Here is a 17,660-nt window from a genome sequence, read left to right on the forward strand (position 1 = left end):
CCCAGGAGCCGGCGACCTGGAACCAAAAAAACCTCTGCGAAGTCAAACCAGCTCACAGCTCCGCTCCGGCAGCGGCGGCCACGTTACTGCGCAGGCGCCGCTGCAAACTCCCGCGCGCCAGACGCGCCCCTCCTGGGCGAACTCACTTCCGGAAGGGCGGGGGGAGCGACGAATCCCCCTTCCTCCCGAAGATGGTCCGAGCCAGCCTCTGGCCAATCAGAAAGCTTCTCTTTTCACCGCTTCTGGCTGGAGGAGGCTGGGAGTTTCATTTCCGTGAACTTTTCGGCGGCGCGGGGGCGGGAGGTGGAAATGATTGATATCTCCAGTAGCCATTCGTCTAGCGGAGTGAGCTTGACGGGCAGACACCACTAAGAAGTGTCTGGCCGGGGGGGAGCTATGGGCCCCGCCCCCTCCTCCCACTGGCCTCCGAGAGCCGGGGTGGGGTGGGAGCTTTTGGCCGCAGCCAATCGAGGGTCAGCAAGGAGGAGGAGGAGGCGGGGTAGGTGGGCAGTGGTTGCCCCGGGAGCGCGTCTGGCGCCGTGCTGGGGTTGGGGTCGGATGGCTGCGGCGTCGCGCTTCCCGATCCCCACTGCCAGGAGCTAGGCTGGGAACGAGCGGGAGCCCCGTCGCCACGCTCGCACCTTCCAGGCTGCCTTCTGAGGCCTGAAGCCGGGCCCCGTCTGGCGCTCCTCTGCGCCTCCGCCCCGACCCTCGCGCGCGATAGCCGCCCCCAGCCCAGAGGGTCCGGACCCCACTGTCCCTGTCCGCACCGCGGCCCCAGGCCCCTTGAGTGTCTGCCGTCCCCACTTCCCTTCCCAGGCAGTCCCCCCCCCACCCCCCCACCCGACGCTTCTAGCAGCCGCTTTTCCCCTGTCTGGTCCGCGGAGGTGGTTGGTTACCATGGTGAAGCTGGCGGCCAAATGCATCCTGGCAGGTGAGTTTGAAATTTAGTCTCCAGAATCCAGAGACTTCGTAAGTTACTGAGAGCTTCTGTTCGCGTAATTGCCTACCCTCTTTTCCTTTCTCTCTTCCAAAGACGAGTTAATGCGATTACTGATAGAGTAAATGCCACTAGGGGTGGAAGAATTCTCTTCCAGGGCACATTTGTAGCTCCAGCAGATATCCCCGCTCCCTGTCATACCCTGAGACCACCTTCACCAGTTTAAACTATATTCAGGAGGAGTAGACTCCTTAAAAAAAAAAAAAAAATCAGGCTAAGCACGCCATAAATGCTTCATCCAAACCATGTGGTGTATCCCAGTGTTAGGCATCGGTAACTTTGGTAGTCAGTAGTTGTGGGATTTTTTTTGTCCTGATTGCACCCCCTCTGGTAACAGGGATGGGAAACCGTAATGTACAGTCGACCAGAGTTTGCAAAAGGGCCATGTGTGTTGTCTTTAAGAGCCAGACTTCCCATGCTACCCTGCACTCAGGAGGTTATAAATGTTGAATCCCCCAAAGACAGGAATCTCTGTTTGGTTGACTCCGACGTCCCAAGCATCCTGAACAATATCTGGAACCCAGGAGGTACTCAGTAACTAGTTGTGGAATGAATGCCAATGTGGCATTCACATTTGTATTATTTGTATTGTTCCCTTTGTATGTCAGCACATTCAGGAAAATATTTGCCAGGATTTCGACCTGGGGCCCCTGAACACAGATGTGCTTTACTGAGTCCTTAGTGCATGCCGGACACAGGCACTTCATTCAGTCCCCTCACCGTAGCACACTGGGGTCGGTGCTGTATTGTTTGATCTTACCGAGGCACTGAGAGGTCAAGTCTCTTGCCCAGGGTCACCCCCTCGTGAAGGAAAGTCCTAGGCAGGATCTCAGCCCCCCAAACCTGCCCAGCTGCAAAACTCTTCACTTGTGTTACCGTTGAACCCCGAGATCTCTCTAGGGTTCCCTGACCAGCTCATGAAAGAAATGATATAGAGGGGGAAAAAAATTCCCCTTTTGATTCCTCTCTTCCAGACTGACATTGATGATATTTTTAATGGCCTTTCTAATCTGAAAAGAAAAGGGTGACACAGAAAGATGCCTGACAGTACTAACTCAGATCACACTGGAGGAAAAAAAATTGGTGGTTCTCAAGAGAGATCTGTAGTTTCCAGAGTGCCAGGAGAGGCAGTATTGTGTAACAAAAGTAATTCTGACTGTTCCTTTGAAGGGCTGTGTCATCTTGGGCACAGCATTTCTCTAAGCCTCAGTTTCCTTGCGGATGAGGTAAGAACGTTTTTATTTTCTGAAGTTGTGTATTTTTTTAAATGGGCTTCTCTGACTGTTCTCTCATTTCCTTTTTAATTCAATTTCCATCCCGCGGGGCTAACTTACAGAGCACCTTCTGTGTGCCAACACTGCACTCGAACCCTCAACACAGGTGTCTCACTGAGTCCTCACAAGAACCCTGAGGGACTGGTATTATTTGGCATCCTATTTACAGGTGGGGCATCTGAGGCCCAGAGAGGGTAAGACACTTGCCCTGGGTCACACAGCTGGATGCAGCAGAGCTGGCCTCCAGACCCAGGTGATCTGGTTTCCAGGGCTTTGTGTTTAGCCTCCGGCTATACTGTCCTCAAGCCTCAATGCTAGACTCTTTGCCCCTCTTGACACCGAGCCCCCAGGTACGATTTCACCTGATTTCAGCCACTGCCTGAGTGATTCTTGAACTCCAATCTAGTCCTCAACTTCAGCCTCCTTTCAGGGCCTTGAGGGCATTTCCTCTTGGAAGTTTCCCGGACCCGAAAGACCTCAGCACAGCGAATCAGGCCCCCCTACCCCACCACCCACCAGAGTCTCATTCTCTACACTGGCCCCACCACATACACCACCCCCCCTCCCCACTGGTTTTATTTTTTTCCTCTCCCCTCCCAGGCCTACTCTTTAAATTGAGTTTATCTGTCTTTTTTTCCCTCTCTTATAACTAGTCAGTGAGGGACCTGATACTCAGTTCAAGTGCTTTTATTCATTCAACAGATATTTAGTGAGCACCTGTGTGTGAATCATCGTGCAAGGTACAGTGGGACTACGGGGGTGAACCAGGGCAGCCCCCACACTCACGGAAAGGCTGAGACGTGCATAATACTTTATAATCAAGCAAACACAAAGAGAGTGCCGGTTGTGTCCCAGATACCAGAGAAATCCCTCAGAGCACAGCTGCTCCTTGTTCTGGCTCAGATGAGGAGAGGGGACAACCCTTGACATTTATCTGTTGTAGTTACCTAAAAACCACTTAAATATGACTTGAAGTATGTCAGGCACTGCCCATATGAGCTCATTACGTCCTCCTAACGATTCTACGAGATAGGTGCTTATTGTCCGCCTTTTATAGAAATGGCAACCGAGGCCCGGAGAGATCGCTGACCCAAGGTCACACAGCTGGAGTGGGGACTTGGGTTTACTGCCCCTTGGTAGCAGTGGGGATGAGAATAGCACCTCACCAGAAGGTGGCTCGGAAAAGTCTCATGCTGCCAGCCGTGAGCCTCACGGGTGACGACAAGAGGGAGACCTGGAGGGAGGTTCCCTCTCAGGGCTTCTCGAAGGTCAAGAGCGCAGGGGCGTGGAGCCCAGATGCGGCGTAAGGGACAGCTGGGGAACAAGTGGGATGTGAGCGTTGCCTGTGGTATGTCCATCAAACAGGTCCTGGAAGGATGAAGGGACAGGAAGGCAGCACCTAGAGCAGCTACAGGAAGGGTCCCCCCCCGCCCCGGGCTGAGGGAGGCAGGGAGGCAGACAGGTCGTCGGAAGCTCAGGAAGAGAGCTCCCCGAGGAGCTGAGATGCACAGCTGAGAAGAGGGCACTGTCCCCCCGCTGCTGGTGTCTCCCGAGCGGGAGTAAAAAGGCTGGTCCAGTAATAAACTGGAGAGAAGTAAAAAGGCCATTGCCAACGCGCTGCTTAGACAGCAGGCACGTGGGAAAGGGGCAAGTCCATCCGCCCTCCCCCACCTGCCAGTCTTTCTCTAGAACGTGCACTGGCAGAGCCGGACAGGAAGGCCCTGGCAGAGGAGACCCCCGTTAGCAGAGTCCCGGCTCCCACGACCCGGGGCGGGACACAGAGCCCGGGCTGAGGCCTGAGGCAACCAGTGCGCTGTCCTCAGGGACGACAAAGGTAACGCGGGCTTGAGATAGAGCGGAGGCAATTGCAGATAGAGACGGCAGTTGCCGGAGCCTGGGTACAGCTGGGAGGCGTGAGCACCTGGTGACATGGGCACAACAAGGGGGTTAGGTCGGCAAGACCCCTTGGGACCTGGGGGTGCGACGCAAGCCTGGCTGTCGACAGATAGATCGGCTGAAGGCCCAGCATTCTAGTGCAAACATCCACGGGTTGTTGGAGATAGAGACCAAGCATGGGAGAGAGAAGTGACAGGGGAAAGAGAGTAAACGGGACAGACTAACTGGGAGCAGACAGACCCACAGGAGTGCCCACGTTCGGAGGCAGGAGAACCAGGCCAGTGGAAGGACACGGGGGCCAGGCGGGAGGGGACTGCTTCGGGCTGACTCAACCTTCAGAGACACCAAGGAGCATGGGAGCCGAGAAAAAGCCATTGGACTTGGCAGTGACCTCGCATGGTGCCTTTGCAGGCGTCCCTCCCTCTGTCCCCCAGGCTCAGCCCCCTCCCCCCTACCACCCCGAGGAAGTCGGCCTCGCTGCCGGAAACTGCTCATTCGTTCCTTTCCTCGACGCACCCTCAGATGCTTTGGTTCTCAGCTTGCGCTGTTTGCCTTTGCACTTGTCATCGTGTTGCTCTGCAGATGTGTTTATCAGTTACTTCCCTTCCTTGTGCCGGATCCCTCCTCAGCCGACGCTCGAGGTTTTCCATAAGTGTGGGTGACTCTGACTGACAGTCGGAAGGAAGATTTATGAAATTAACTAGAACAAATCTGTGGGGGATTTCACGAGCAGGAAGAGCCAATTTCCAACTGGATTCAGACGCAAAATTGGAGTCAAGCGGGTGGAGACAGAGCGCAAGAGGGAGAGTGATATGCTCTGTTTGTTCGGAGATGGATGGGTACCCGGCCACCGTGCAGCCCGTGGCCGCCTCTGATGTCAGGCAAGGCTGCGGCGATGGGGGCCTGCAGAGGCAGTGTTAGAAACGGGTCAGGAGTGTCCCTGAGCGCTAGGAGAGGAGTGGGGTCCGGCGGGAAGAGTGAGATGTAGGAATCCTGCGCCCGATTACCCAGCTTTCCCTGAGCCTCGGAAGCTTCATCTGGCAAGTGAGGCTGACGGTCACGGTAGGGGGTGGGGGCTGGGAAGGAGGGAACAGGACCGTGGGAACGGTTCCCTTCTAAGACGCGGTGGTAAACAGAAAAGCAAGACTGAGTAGCTCACTCAGCCCTGGATGGGTGCACAGGAGAAATGCCACAAGTAGGCAAGTAATGGCCTCGCAAGAGAAGATTATATAGGTGGGAAAAGTCCAAACGGAAAAGCGAACAGAGCAGTGGGCTGCGGAGAAGTCAAGAGGCACCTGGAAGCCGACTGTAAAACAGAGCGAAAGCAGGGCGATCGCCCCAGAGGGCACAAGACAGACGGACACGAACGCACTGGTGGCTTTGCTGAGGAGCCTGGGCCGGAAGGAGAATCTGTAACACTCAAGGCCCAGAAGATCTCACGAATGAGAACAAGGCTGGCATGGCCAGAGGCAGAGCAGGGTCATGGGGAAGCGGTTGGGGGTGGGACAGGGGGACTAGGGGTGGGCATGGAGAGCCTCCAGATTAAATTGCTCCCCATAGGGGTGCCTGGGGGACTCAGTCGGTTAAGCATCCAACTTCGGCCCAGGCCATGATCCCACGCTTCGTGGGTTCGAGCCCCGAGTCGGGCTCTGCGCTGAAAGCTCAGAGCCTGGAGCCTGCTTCCGATTCTGTGTCTCCCTCTATCTCTCTCTGCCCCTCCCCTGCTTGCACTCTGTCTCGCTGTCTCCCAAAAATAAATATTTAAAAAAAAAAATTTGCTCCCCACAGTCTTGTGAAAGGTCCAGATCTCAAACTGAAACTATGACATAAACCTTTAGTTTGGAGATACCGATTCATGAGGCTGTCGACCCACGAAGGCAGGCGGGGAGGTAAACCCCGGGAGGTGTAAAGCAAGCTCGGGGGAAACGGTGGCTGTTGTAGATAGACTGTAGACAGACGTGGGGAGGCCCCTGGGATGATGGATCCACAGTGCTGCTGGGCACGCCGAGGCCGGAGTGGAACGTGTCACTTGGAAATGGATTTCAGGTTGGCCGACGTAGCAGGCAGACTCCTTGCTTCCCGTAAATGCAGAAACCCTCCCAGCTCTCGCCACCCCCCCCCCCGAAAGAAGCACGCAGGGTCCTAAGTATGGGAGCTCTGAACTCAGATTGGTTCCGTTAGGCAGGTGAGCCTATGAGACTGAGCCCTTTACCTTCGAGACTTCAAAGTACGTTCAAGTTTGAAAGTGACAGCTTTTCCCCATGGGGTGTGTGCAGTGAAACAGTGTGTCAGCTCTGTTCCGAGTGCTCTGAAGCCTTCCTTAAGCTCTGTTACCTTCTGGGTCAGTTCTTTTGGATGAAAGGATTACCCTTGAAGAAATGCAACGGGGCTTTGAAGACTGGTCTCCCGGACCCGTGGCCCTGCCGGCCACCTCCCAAGTCCCCTTGAGAGCCAAGTACGTCTTCTCTGAAAACTCATTGAAGTTTCTGGTTTCTAACTTAGCGCTCTGGAGTGGGGGGGGGGGGGGGGGCAGGGGGCGGTTCTCAAGCCAGATCAGGACAGAAATGATGATTTTCTCCTCCTCTGACCTCACAGGAGACCCGGCAGTGGGCAAGACCGCCCTGGCACAGATCTTCCGCAGCGATGGAGCCCATTTCCAGAAGAACTACACCCTGGTGAGACGTGGGAATCGTAGGCTGGCCAAGGCTTAAAGAGAAACGATTGGGGGCGCCTGGGTGGCTCAGTCAGTTAAGCACCCGACTCTTGTTTTTGTGAGTTTGAGTCCCGCGCCGGGCTCTGTACTGACAATGCAGACCCTGCTTGGGTATCTCTCTCTCCCCTCCCACCTCTCTGCCCCTCCCCTGCTCATACTGTCTCTCTCTCAAAATAAATAAATAAACTTAAAAAAGAATTTAAAGAGAAATGATCGTCCTTCAGCCCTGAGGGAGTGACTTTCCAGAATTCCTTAAGAAGCCCTACAATCTGATGGGAGGCTGCTTGAGTGGCCACGTGGAGATCACTTTTCCACGAGCCACAGGGCGTGAGGCTGCCTGTGGCGCAGACGGGCCGGTGGCCCACTGGGTGACCATATACACCTCCTTGTGAGCCAGGAGTGGGAGGAGCCTAGTTGGTCCTGTCTGACTTCTACAGCAGTGAATCCAGAACATAGCACTTCTGCCTCCTGGGCATCAGATGTTCATCATGTCCTGTAACACGCCTCTTGGGAGCCTCTGACGCGCATATTCTTGGTTTTCCTCGGCAGACGACAGGGGTGGATTTGGTGGTGAAGACAGTGCCAGTCCCTGACACGGGGGACAGCGTGGTAAGTGGTGCCCTTGACCTGAGAGAGCTCACCGCTCCTCCAGCTGGGCCCAGAGTCCCTGTGGTCACTGTCTTCCTCCCTGAGAGGGAATACTGTACCAGCACTTGGCCTAGGCTTGTCTGAGCACTTGGGAAGACTCGCTGATACGGGCTGGGAGGACTGGGATATGGGCCCTGCCCTCACAGAACTTACTGGAGTATCAGGGTCCTTAACCCGGGTCCCTGTATGGGAGTCCACAGCTCTGGAAATTGAATCGCAAGGCATTATGTTTGCACGTGCTTTCCTGGAGAGAAGGTTTAAGAATCCCCACCTTCCACGGGGCACCTGGGTGGCTCAGTCAGTTAAGCGTCCGGCTTCCCCTCAGGTCATGGTCTCGCGGTCTGTGGGTTCATGCCCCGTGTCGGGCTCTGTGCTGACAGCTCGGAGCCTGGAACCTGCTTCAGATTCTGTGTCTCCCTCTCTCTCTCTGCCCCTCCCCTGCTGGCGCTCTGTCTCTGTCTCTGTCTCTGTCTCTCTTTCTCGCTCTCTCAAAAATAAACATTAACAACAAAAGAATCACCGCCTTCTTAAAGAGATCCATGAGAAAACACAATTTTAGGTACCCCCGAGGCAGTGAGAAAGCATGAAACGCAGATTACAGCACTGACCTTCAGACCCTGTGCCGGGGTCAGAAGCCAGCCAGGGGGCATCAGTGCCCAGGGGAGCCGAAGGGGGAGACTTCCCAGAGCAGCAGCATCGGGGAGGGGCTCTCGCCTGGGCTGGCCGAGGTTCGGTCAGGGGCAGGAAGGGTCATCCTCCGTCTTCTGTCTGAATCCCACCATCGGAGACCGATGGCAGGCTGTCCTACTTTAAGCGCCTTCCCCAGGCCTACTCGGTGACCTGCTTTAAAAAAGAATTGTCTTAAGATCTGAAAATCAATTTGGTTAACAAAGTGCAGAATGACCTTTTGGAAACCAGAGCACGTGTCAGCCTGTTTAGCACTCCTGGGATTTTTGGGTTCGGGGTGAGGAGAGGTGAGCCGCCACACAGAAAGTGCTGGTTGTGCCGGTTGTCTCAGGTCTGCGGTGAGCCCAGCGTCGTCTCGGGGACTTGCGGCCAGCGACTTCCCTTCTACATGCAGACTTTCTTGGGACTTGCCTTTCTGGTTCTAGGAACTCTTCATTTTTGACTCTGCCGGCAAGGAGCTGTTTTCGGAAATGCTGGATAAATTGGCAAGTAGCCTGCGACCTTTTCCCTAACCCCCGCCCCTGCCCCCTTCCACCAGAAAGTTGACCCCTTCGCTGCTCTCCCGGCAGTGTCACTGCAACCTGGCTGCCTGGAGGACAATGCTACCAAGGCAGAGTTCTTCAAGGGCCATTCCTCCCAGCCTTGGGACTTGGCGGCTTCTTGGCCAGCGGGACTGGCTCATGCACGTGATTCCCCCGCCCCCAGCTCTGGAATGGCCAGGTTCAGAATGTGCCGGAGCCGTGTGACTCAGTCCCTGCAGCACTGTGGGCCCCCCTTCTTTAGACAGCCCCCGCTGGTGATGCCAGGAGCAAATATTTCCTTCTCCCTGTAGCGAGAGACTCACCTTGGCCCAGTCCCCGGGGTTTGCTCTGGGCCCTGTGCCTCCTGCCGCCCCAGGCTTATCGTGCCCACCCGCCCATCCTCTCAGGATCCCACTTGCCATACCTTCCAAGGTAACAGTTCTGCTAATCTGGGCCAGTGAGCTAATTACAAGGTTTGAGCTCTCCAGAGCCCTCCCCTGCCTTTCCAAGAATGGCCACATTTTAATAGAAATCGTTTTCTGCCCCTTTTTTGTTGTCTAAAAGAAAGAGATCTGATGATTGTCATTTCTCATGGGCTTGGCTTCATGCATCAATCCGTGGTGTTTACGGCATGCCTGCTGTGGGCACGGCCTCTCCCTGGGTGCTGGCCTGTTGGGCAAAGGGAGGATGTGTCTGGGCAAGTCAGGGCCACCTGGTACCCACCGGCTCAAACCCTGACTCGGGGCTCCTATGCTGGCTCCAGCTCGATCCCAGGCCTATCCTGGGTCACCTCACTGAGGCCTAGAGGAAAGAGGTGTCTCCCTCATGCACAAAAGGGGAGATCAAGCAAGACTTCTTGAGTTAGTCTGCAGAGTGAAGGTGTGAGGGGTTCATCCGCTTAGTCCAAGTGGCAGTCTAGCCTTGGGAAGGAGTGAGCCCTCTAGAGCCAATCTTGGGCTGGCCTTGCCAGGACAACTGAAGGGAGGAAGGATTCTTCCCCACACCCTGGAGGTTACAGACACACCAGAAATAAACTGTAATTGTGCAGGATGGGGGTGCCCAGAGGGGAGGGCAGGGTAAGAGAGCCTCACACACCAGGACGGGCATCACAGCCTGAGCAGGGCTGTCCTGTGCCCTTGTGCCGGGCAGCAGGACGTCCCAGGACTCCGAGCGGCCCCTGAAGGCGACGGCCCTTGCGGGCACGGCCCTGGTTCTTAACTGGGACAGTGAGCCCTGTCCAGTTGTTGGTCTGGTTTGGACTGGGGCTGGCACACTGCAGGAGAAGCAGAAAGTGCCCTTTGCATTGGGAACAGCCAGCCCTTATTAGGAAGATGCGAGACAAACAGGTTTCCTGTGGCTGGCTAATGGAAGAAAGGATGCCTATTAGGCCTGCAAAGCAGAAAAACCTAGTAAGTTGCATGAGAGCGGGCCCTCCATAGGAATGCGACCAAGTACGAATGAATGAAACCAGTGGCAGGCCAGAGCTTTTCTGGGTAGAAAAAAACCTCAGTCCTACCCCAGTCATTAAAGCATGTCTGATCTAGGCAAGTCAGTTACCCTCTCTGAACCCAGTGTCTTTAGCTAGGCAGCAGGGATATTGAGACCGGCTCTGCAGGGTCGGGAGGTTTCTCAGCCATGCACAGAACGCGCCCAGCAGGCAGCCTGGTGCGGAGGTGAGCCCGTGCCCTCCCCTTCGTTCCTTTGGGTGAATTGTTTTCTCCCGCGGGGTGGCTCAGTTTTCTGACTCTCATCCCTATTAGAGGTTGTCTCCCTACCCCCTGTCCCTTCCCTCGGAAGGCCAGATTTTTCTCCCGGCCTAGAAATCGCTGTCACCGTTACTGACGTGCACTCATCCGGCCCGTCCCGCACAGTGGGAGAGTCCCAACGTCTTGTGTCTCGTCTATGACGTGACCAACGAGCAGTCCTTCACCAACTGCAGCAAGTGGCTGGAGAAGGCCCGGTCCCAGATCCCCGGCACGTCCCTCCCAGGTAGGAGCTGCGGCCATCTGCGTTTTCCAGCAGCACCTCCGTCCCTCAAGTCCACGAGCGCGAGGTCCTTGCAGGGGTGGCTACGGGTGTAAAACAGGGTGCCCCCGGCTTTGAGTATGGTGGTCTGGATTGAACAGTGGCTCTGCCTCTTGGCGCAGTCACCACCTACCTCCGTGAGTCCGTAACACGGGCAGATGACGCCCCCCGCCCCCCACCCCCCACCCCCAGCCTTGCAGGGTGACGGAGAGGAGACTCAAGATAACACGGGGAAGGTGCAGTGATAGGAATGAGATTTTATTTCTGAAAGCCAGCCCTGGGGATGAATTCCTCATTTTCTCCTGTATGTGGGGCGCAAGTAAACATTCAAGTCCTATTGTCACTTCTGAATGCTTTAAATCAGTTTATTTTTCATCCCTATGTGCGATCAACAAATTCCCCTCATTAGAGACCAGGGAAAGCGATCTCCAGAGACGGGCTCAGAAATTAGTCGCAGCTGATACAGCTGGGAATGGAACTAAATTACCTCTGAGTCCCTGACTCTGAGCCCAGCCCTGAGATTAGTATTAATGACCATTTTTAACGTTTGTTCCATGTGCTAGGAATTATCACAAATGCTCACATAAATTTGGCCCTCGCCTTGCAGCCTTAAGGAGACAAGGCAGACAGATCCACGTGAAGTCTAGAAGAAGGGCTGAACAAGAGCTGTGTGGGAAAAGCAAAGCCCGCCTCCTGTCCTGGGGCCCTCGGGGGCCAGCCCTGGACCCTCTCTCTCTCCCGGTGCTCGCCACCTCGAATCAGGCAGCCCCCCCCCCCCCCAGTGTTTCAGACCCCTCAAAATCCGTGTGCTTTGCTCTTTTCTCTCTCCAGCTGTCCTCCCAGGCTGCCACAGTTCATTGTGATGCTTTGGTTGTTTCTTTCGAGTAGGTGTGTTAGTGGGGAACAAGACAGACCTGGCCGGCAGACGGGCGGTGGATTCGGCTCAGGCCCGGGCGTGGGCCCTGGGCCAAGGCCTGGAATGTTTTGAAACATCCGCGGTAAGTACCTCCGCCTGCTCCGTGGCCACGTCTGGACTGGGCCCCTGCTGGGTGTGGTTTCTCACGTGACCTCGTAGGCATGGAGTCCGTATGCTCCCATACCCAGGTTCTCATTCGGAGCTGATGTTCCCATTCCTAGTCCAGGATCTTTTCTCAGGAGCCACTCGTGCGCTACGGTAAAGCAGATCGGCCGGCCGGCCCTGGAAAAAGTTGTATCTCAGTTTAATAAGAAACACAAGCGCGTTGGGTTCAATCGTAGCGACCGTTGGCATTTGCGTGAGACGGGATGGATCACGGTGCCGGCACATTATCTCACGGTCCTCACGGTCCCGTGGGCCTGGGAGCCGGGCCCTTAATAAGCCCCACTTCCGTGTTGAGGAGGTGAAGGGACTCGCCCAAGGTCCCATGACTGTTCAGTTGCCGTGCGGATGTGAACCTTTTAAATCCCCCCAAGCGGCCTGCTTCCTTGGCGGGTAAAGGCCAGCTCTCTGCCCACCGATGGCGAAGCAGCAGGACTGAACCGTGGGACCCTTGGCGGGTCCGTTAGTTTCTTGGTGCCTCAGGCTCCTCACCTGTAAAATGGGGATAATAAACTCCCATTCCTCATTGAGTGACAAATAGGAGAATTAAGTCAGATGGCGAATACGAAAACATTGGCACAAAGCCTAGTGCATAACACACACTCGATCAATATTTGCTTTTTCACATGGAATTATTCCCCCTAGTCATCTTCTGGATAGTGTTGTTGCCTCAAGGTTTTGCAATCCTAGATTCTACAAAGATAAGTGTCCCTCTTACCTTCTGGCCCGATCATTGCAAATGCTCAACTAATGAAATTCAAATTCGTGAGCTTTTGAGGATAGGGGTTTCTCATCTTTGGTGCCCTTGAGCCACCCACATCAGGCCATACGATAGGAGCTTGGATTGCGAGTAACTTGTTCTGCGAATGTTCCGCAAGGCGAGCAGACGTTGTTTTTTTCTTTTTTTTTTTTTTAAGTTTATTTATCTCGAGAGAAACAGGGACAGCGCAAGCAGGGGTGGGGTGGAGAGAGAGAGAATCCCAAGCAGGCTCCACGCCATCAGCGCAGAGCCCCACACGGGGCCCGACCCCACGAAACCGTGAGGTCATGACCTGAGCTGAAACTGAGAGTCGGATGCTTAACCGACTGGGCCACCCAGGCACCCCGAGCAAATGTTTGTAATAAATTTCAACTTGATAAAGGAGCGATGTCTTTGATGCCAGTAGGACGGGACGCCAACCGTCACGTGATCACAATTGAGCCAGTGGTTCTTGCAATTCGCTCTGATCTAGGAGTGTTCTGGATGACAAGCATGTTTCCGGAATGAATTATGCTCGCAGACGAAGCTTTTGCTGTATTTTAGTATTCCCTCCGCCTCCATTCACATCTATGGCCTCCTCACCCCGGTGTCCCGTAGTCCCCAGAACTCTTGGTGGGGCTCAAAACTGGACACCCACCCCCAACACATTAGCCGTCACAGACCCCTGGGCTGCGGGTTTAAGCTCTGTGTGTGCGTTGTGCTGCTGTTGAATCGTGTGGGTATAAATTAGGCTCGAGGAGGCCGCAGTTAAGCACTTGGTATTAACTGTGTAAGTTAACTAGTCCCCCGAGTTGATGCTAACAGAAGCACCCCTGGCAGCTCGGTTAAGAAAGCTGTCATTAAACAGGAAGTACAAGCCAGTGCTGCTTGAGACGCAGCTGAGCCTTGGCACCTAGAGCCCATCTCCGCTCTCCTTAACTGCACGCGGCAGTGACGTCCCACAGACCCAGAGGAGGGACCCACGAGGCGGTTGGACTCCCTTTCTTCGTTTCTCATTCCATCTCCAGAACTCACTCATCTTTTTTTTTTTTTTTTTTTTAAGTTTATTTATTTCATTTTGAGAGAGACAGGGCACAAGTCGGGGGCGGGGGGCAGAGAGAGAGGAAGAGAGGATCCCAAGCAGGCTCCGCACCGCCAGCACAGAGCCCGACGCAGGGCTTGAACCCACGAACCGTGAGGTCATGGCCTGAGCCGAAGCCGGACGCTTAACTGACTGAGCCACCCAGGCGCCCCTGCTCTTTTCATTTTGTTGTTTCTTTTACTGCACAGAAGCTTTTCAGTTTGATGTAGTCCCAGTTATGGATTTTTGCTTCCGCTGCTTGTGCTTTGCTGTTATATCCATAAAATCATTGCCAAGTTCCGTGTCCAAGAGCTTTTTCCCGATGTTTTCTTCTAGGACTTTTATGGTTTTCGGTCTTAAGTTCAGACCTCGAGTCCATTCCGAGTTAATTTTTGTGAATGCTGTAAAAGCTTCGTTCTCTTGCATGTGAATATCTGGTTTTCCCAGCATCATTTATCACAGAGACTATCGCCCACGTATGCAGGGCTTTATTTCTGGGATCTCAGTTCTGTTCCGTTGGTCTTTGTATCTGTTTCTATGCCAGGGCCATCCTGTTTTGATTGCCGCTGCTTCATAATATAGTTTGAAATCAGGACACGTTGACCCCTCCAACTTGGTTCTTCTTTCTCGGGATGGCTTTGGACATTTGGGGTCTTTTGCAGTTCCTCTTAGACTTTCTAACACCCCTCAGTATTTGACGTTAAGCGTTGTGTTAAGCACGTTAAAATAGAAAAATAAAGTGTCCATCAGTGTAGGACAGTATGAAATGCAAGCAAGTTCAAGAAGGATCCCCTCCTTCTTGAGGAGGGTTCCTCTTGCAGGAAGGGGAGGGAGAGAACCGACGTTTGCTGAGGGCCTGCTATGGGCTAGGTGTTTGCACACGTTCTCTGCCGACACTTCTGGAAGCCCTGGCCGACAGCCAGTGCTGTCCCTGTCTTACAGATGCCGAGCAGACTCCGAAAGGTCACATAGCTCTCCCTGGTTGCCCAGCTTATGAGCAGTCGGACCAGGACTAGAACGCAGGCCTGTCTAGCATGAGGACCTTCTAGAAGGAGCTCTGGCCTGCCACAGAACCAACTTTGGGACTCTCAGGGGCAGAACTATAGGCCAGATTGAGCACTGGTCTGAGAGCCTGTTCTAAGGATCTTTCACACAAAGCGGACATCCTCTGGGGTATGTCAGTGACACTGTGATCGGTTAACAGAAGGGTTCCAGGGTTCTTGTCATTGGCAAACCCTCTTAATGCCTTCGGAAAATGGTTCCGTCTACATCTGCTACTTCAGGAGTGCTCCCTGGTACACAGAGAGGCTCATCTCCACTGTATTTCTTAACTTTTTAATATTATTTATAATATTATATATAAATATTATATTTAAATAAATATTATATTTAAATAAATATTATAAATAAATATATATTATATATTAATATAAATAAATATGCATTATATATTATATATTATGTTAATAAATATATATGTTTATGTTAATAAATTTATATATATAAACTTATATAAATATTTATATAATATATAATATATAGATAATATTTATATAATATATAATATGTAAATAATATTTATATAAATATATATATTTATATAACTGTTTATATTTTATATATATATATTATATTATTATTTAATATTGTGTTTTCCCCACATGTTGCTTCTGGGAGCTTTCAGATTCATTTGGAAATCCCTGTGTGTGTCCTGTGTAGGCCTCGTTCTCTTTCCGCTTCTTACTTAATGATGCTTTCAGCCGGTGTAACATTTTACTATTTAACATTGGCGTTGCCCGGAACACACATCTGCCTTGCCGATGTGACTGAGTTCTTTCTCTCCTGTCTGACTGGAGGGCTGCTGGTCCTTGACAGTGGGGATTCTCATCTCGCCTACAGACGGCCCCCCTCGTTCCTCAGCACCGCCCCCTCTGTGTCGGCTCTTGGCCAACTTGTCTCCTTCACCTTGGAATGTCCCTTGCTAGAAAGTCTGGGTAACACGCTCCGTGAGAACTGGTTTCCGTTGTGCATTTCTGTCGCCCCAGCTGGCGGAGCGGAAAGGCCGCTCTTTTCCCGTTGGGGACTTCGAATCCCCGGCCCGGCTCTGCACACACCAGCTGAGCCACCGCACCCGCCCTGGGCCGCAGACCGCTCCCCTACAAGACGAGGGCAGTGGGCTCGATGACTTCGGAACATTCTTCAGTTTGGAAATCCTTCCCTTTCGTTGGGGAGGTATCGTTGCCTCTTGTCAAGGCTACACTTGTGGCAGCTGCCTAGGATTGTTTGAAAACAGGTTCTCAGGCGTTCACAGCTTGAGCTTCTGCCCCGAAAGGAGCGGGCTCTTTCTTCTGGCAACTTATTTTGCAAAACAGTCGGTAAGTCACAGATGCACACGTGCACACAGAGTGCAAGGGCGGTAGCTACGTTGAGAGGCTACCATTTTCTTTCCCCGAGAGCTCGTCCGCATTCACCCTGGAGGGCCGACTCTTCCCACCCCGTAGAGAGAAGTCTAGGGCCACCTCCGGAACTTTCCTCATCTCTCCGAGAACAAAAAGTCCTTTGGGCACCGTCAGTCACAAAATACTCACTTCAGTGATGAAAATGCACAGCGCTGTGCCGGGTTCTGTAGGTTCCTGATGACTTAGCGTCCATGCCTCCCGCCACACCTGCCGTGGGAGGCCGGGCCGCTGGTCCGAGGTCCTACACTTGTGCTTCCTCGCAAGCCCGCAGCCTGCGGGAGAGGCGGCTCAGGTGGCCCTGCTGGGACCTGCTACAGTCCCTCTGGACTTGCCGGGTGTCTCAGGCTGGCGCCTTGGGAGCACCGCCGTGATGCCCCCTCCCGGGCCCACTGGCAGAACCCCCCCCCCACCACCACCTGCAGATCACAGGTGACGCCCCCTCACCCTGCCGCAGCCTGGCTCCCTCTGTTCTTGTTGGGGCCATCGCCCTCCTGGAGCACGTCCGTGCAGAGTCCCTTCAAGGCCACACCAGGCCGGCTCCCCGCTCAGGCCACCGCTGGTCCAGGGCAGGGCTGCTGCGACCCTCTCCTGGCTGGGCCATCAAAGCAGCCAGCCCCAGTTGGACCTCGATGCTTCCCAGGCCTGGCCCCGGCACTGGCCTGAGCCCCCCGGGCCTCGGTCTTCATCTCGGAACCTCCCACTGGGCTCGGGGTGAGGGAGAGGCACCCCAGGGGTCAGTGCCACGGCCTTGCCTGACTCAAGGTGACTGTGGGCATCCTTGCCCGTCTGTGATTTTGCTTTGGCCTTCGGGGCCCCAGTCAAACCTAAGGGAGGACGCGTCTCAGTCTCATCTCCCGTCACACACGTGGTGAGCGTGGCCGAAAGTACAGGCTTTGTAGAAACGTCCGGTACAGACCGAGCTTCACCACTGACAGGCGTGTGGCTTTTGCAAGTTCCCATAACCTGTCGGCATCTCCGTTTCCTTCCTATACAGAGGGTGCAGTTGTCGCCAGCCCTGCCGGTGAGGTGAACGGCAGTGATCTGGTAACACCACCGGCTTCTTGTCTCTACAGAAGGAGCTGGAGAACTGTGAAGCCCCCTTCCGCTGCCTGGCCAAGCAGTTCCACCACCTGTACCGGGAGAAGGTGGAGGTGTTCCACGCGCTGCTGTGAGGGCCGGGGTGGGCTGTGCCTCACCAGGCGCCGTGCTGCTGGGGAGCCACCAGCGGCCGCGGCTCCTCGGGGCCAAGGGACCCTGGAACTGCCCCGGCCCTCCCACAGCTTCATGACGGCTTTAAATAAAAGAAGGTAAAGAGGCATCATCTTCCGTTCTTGGCCAGGGCAGCCCCGGTTCCAGACCAGCCTGGGGAGCGGCGTTCAGAACCTTGGTGGCCCCTCACTGGAGGCAGCTGGCACTTGCCCGAGTCGGCGGTCCCGCCCGCCCTGGAGGGTCTGCACCGAGCGCAGCCCGCAGTGGGATGACAGCTCGGAACTGGCCACACGGCTGAGGGGCCGGTGGCCGTCTCATTCTCACGTATTC

The 17,660-nt window shown here is 54.3% G+C and overlaps 1 protein-coding gene across 2 annotated transcripts; it reads left to right on the forward strand.

Moving 5' to 3' along the window:
• Positions 1 to 465: 465 nt before the first annotated feature.
• On the forward strand, positions 466 to 17,451 carry IFT27 (intraflagellar transport 27). 2 transcript variants are annotated; one of them, XM_058741404.1, is made up of 7 exons: positions 466 to 934; positions 6,766 to 6,845; positions 7,433 to 7,492; positions 8,644 to 8,703; positions 10,611 to 10,728; positions 11,653 to 11,762; positions 17,116 to 17,249. In XM_058741404.1, exons 1-7 carry the CDS (start codon positions 901 to 903, stop codon positions 17,149 to 17,151), a joined length of 498 nt encoding a protein of 165 aa, XP_058597387.1. In that variant the 5' UTR covers positions 466 to 900; the 3' UTR covers positions 17,152 to 17,249. The 2 variants fall into 2 exon arrangements, with proteins under 2 accessions (XP_058597387.1, XP_058597386.1); XM_058741403.1 differs by having other exon boundaries at positions 470 to 934; positions 17,195 to 17,451.
• The last annotated feature ends 209 nt before the right edge of the window (positions 17,452 to 17,660 follow it).

The sequence above is a fragment of the Neofelis nebulosa genome, chromosome 8, assembly GCF_028018385.1.
Source record: "Neofelis nebulosa isolate mNeoNeb1 chromosome 8, mNeoNeb1.pri, whole genome shotgun sequence".
NCBI lineage: Eukaryota > Metazoa > Chordata > Mammalia > Carnivora > Felidae > Neofelis > Neofelis nebulosa.

Coding starts and splice junctions, on each gene's coding strand:
- IFT27 (XM_058741403.1), top strand. CDS start 901: ATGGTGAAGCTGGCGGCCAAATGCATCCTGGCAG. Junction 7,493..8,643: donor CTGACACGGGGGACAGCGTG/GTAAGTGGTGCC, acceptor TTCTGGTTCTAG/GAACTCTTCATTTTTGACTC. Junction 11,763..17,194: donor AATGTTTTGAAACATCCGCG/GTAAGTACCTCC, acceptor TTGTCTCTACAG/AAGGAGCTGGAGAACTGTGA.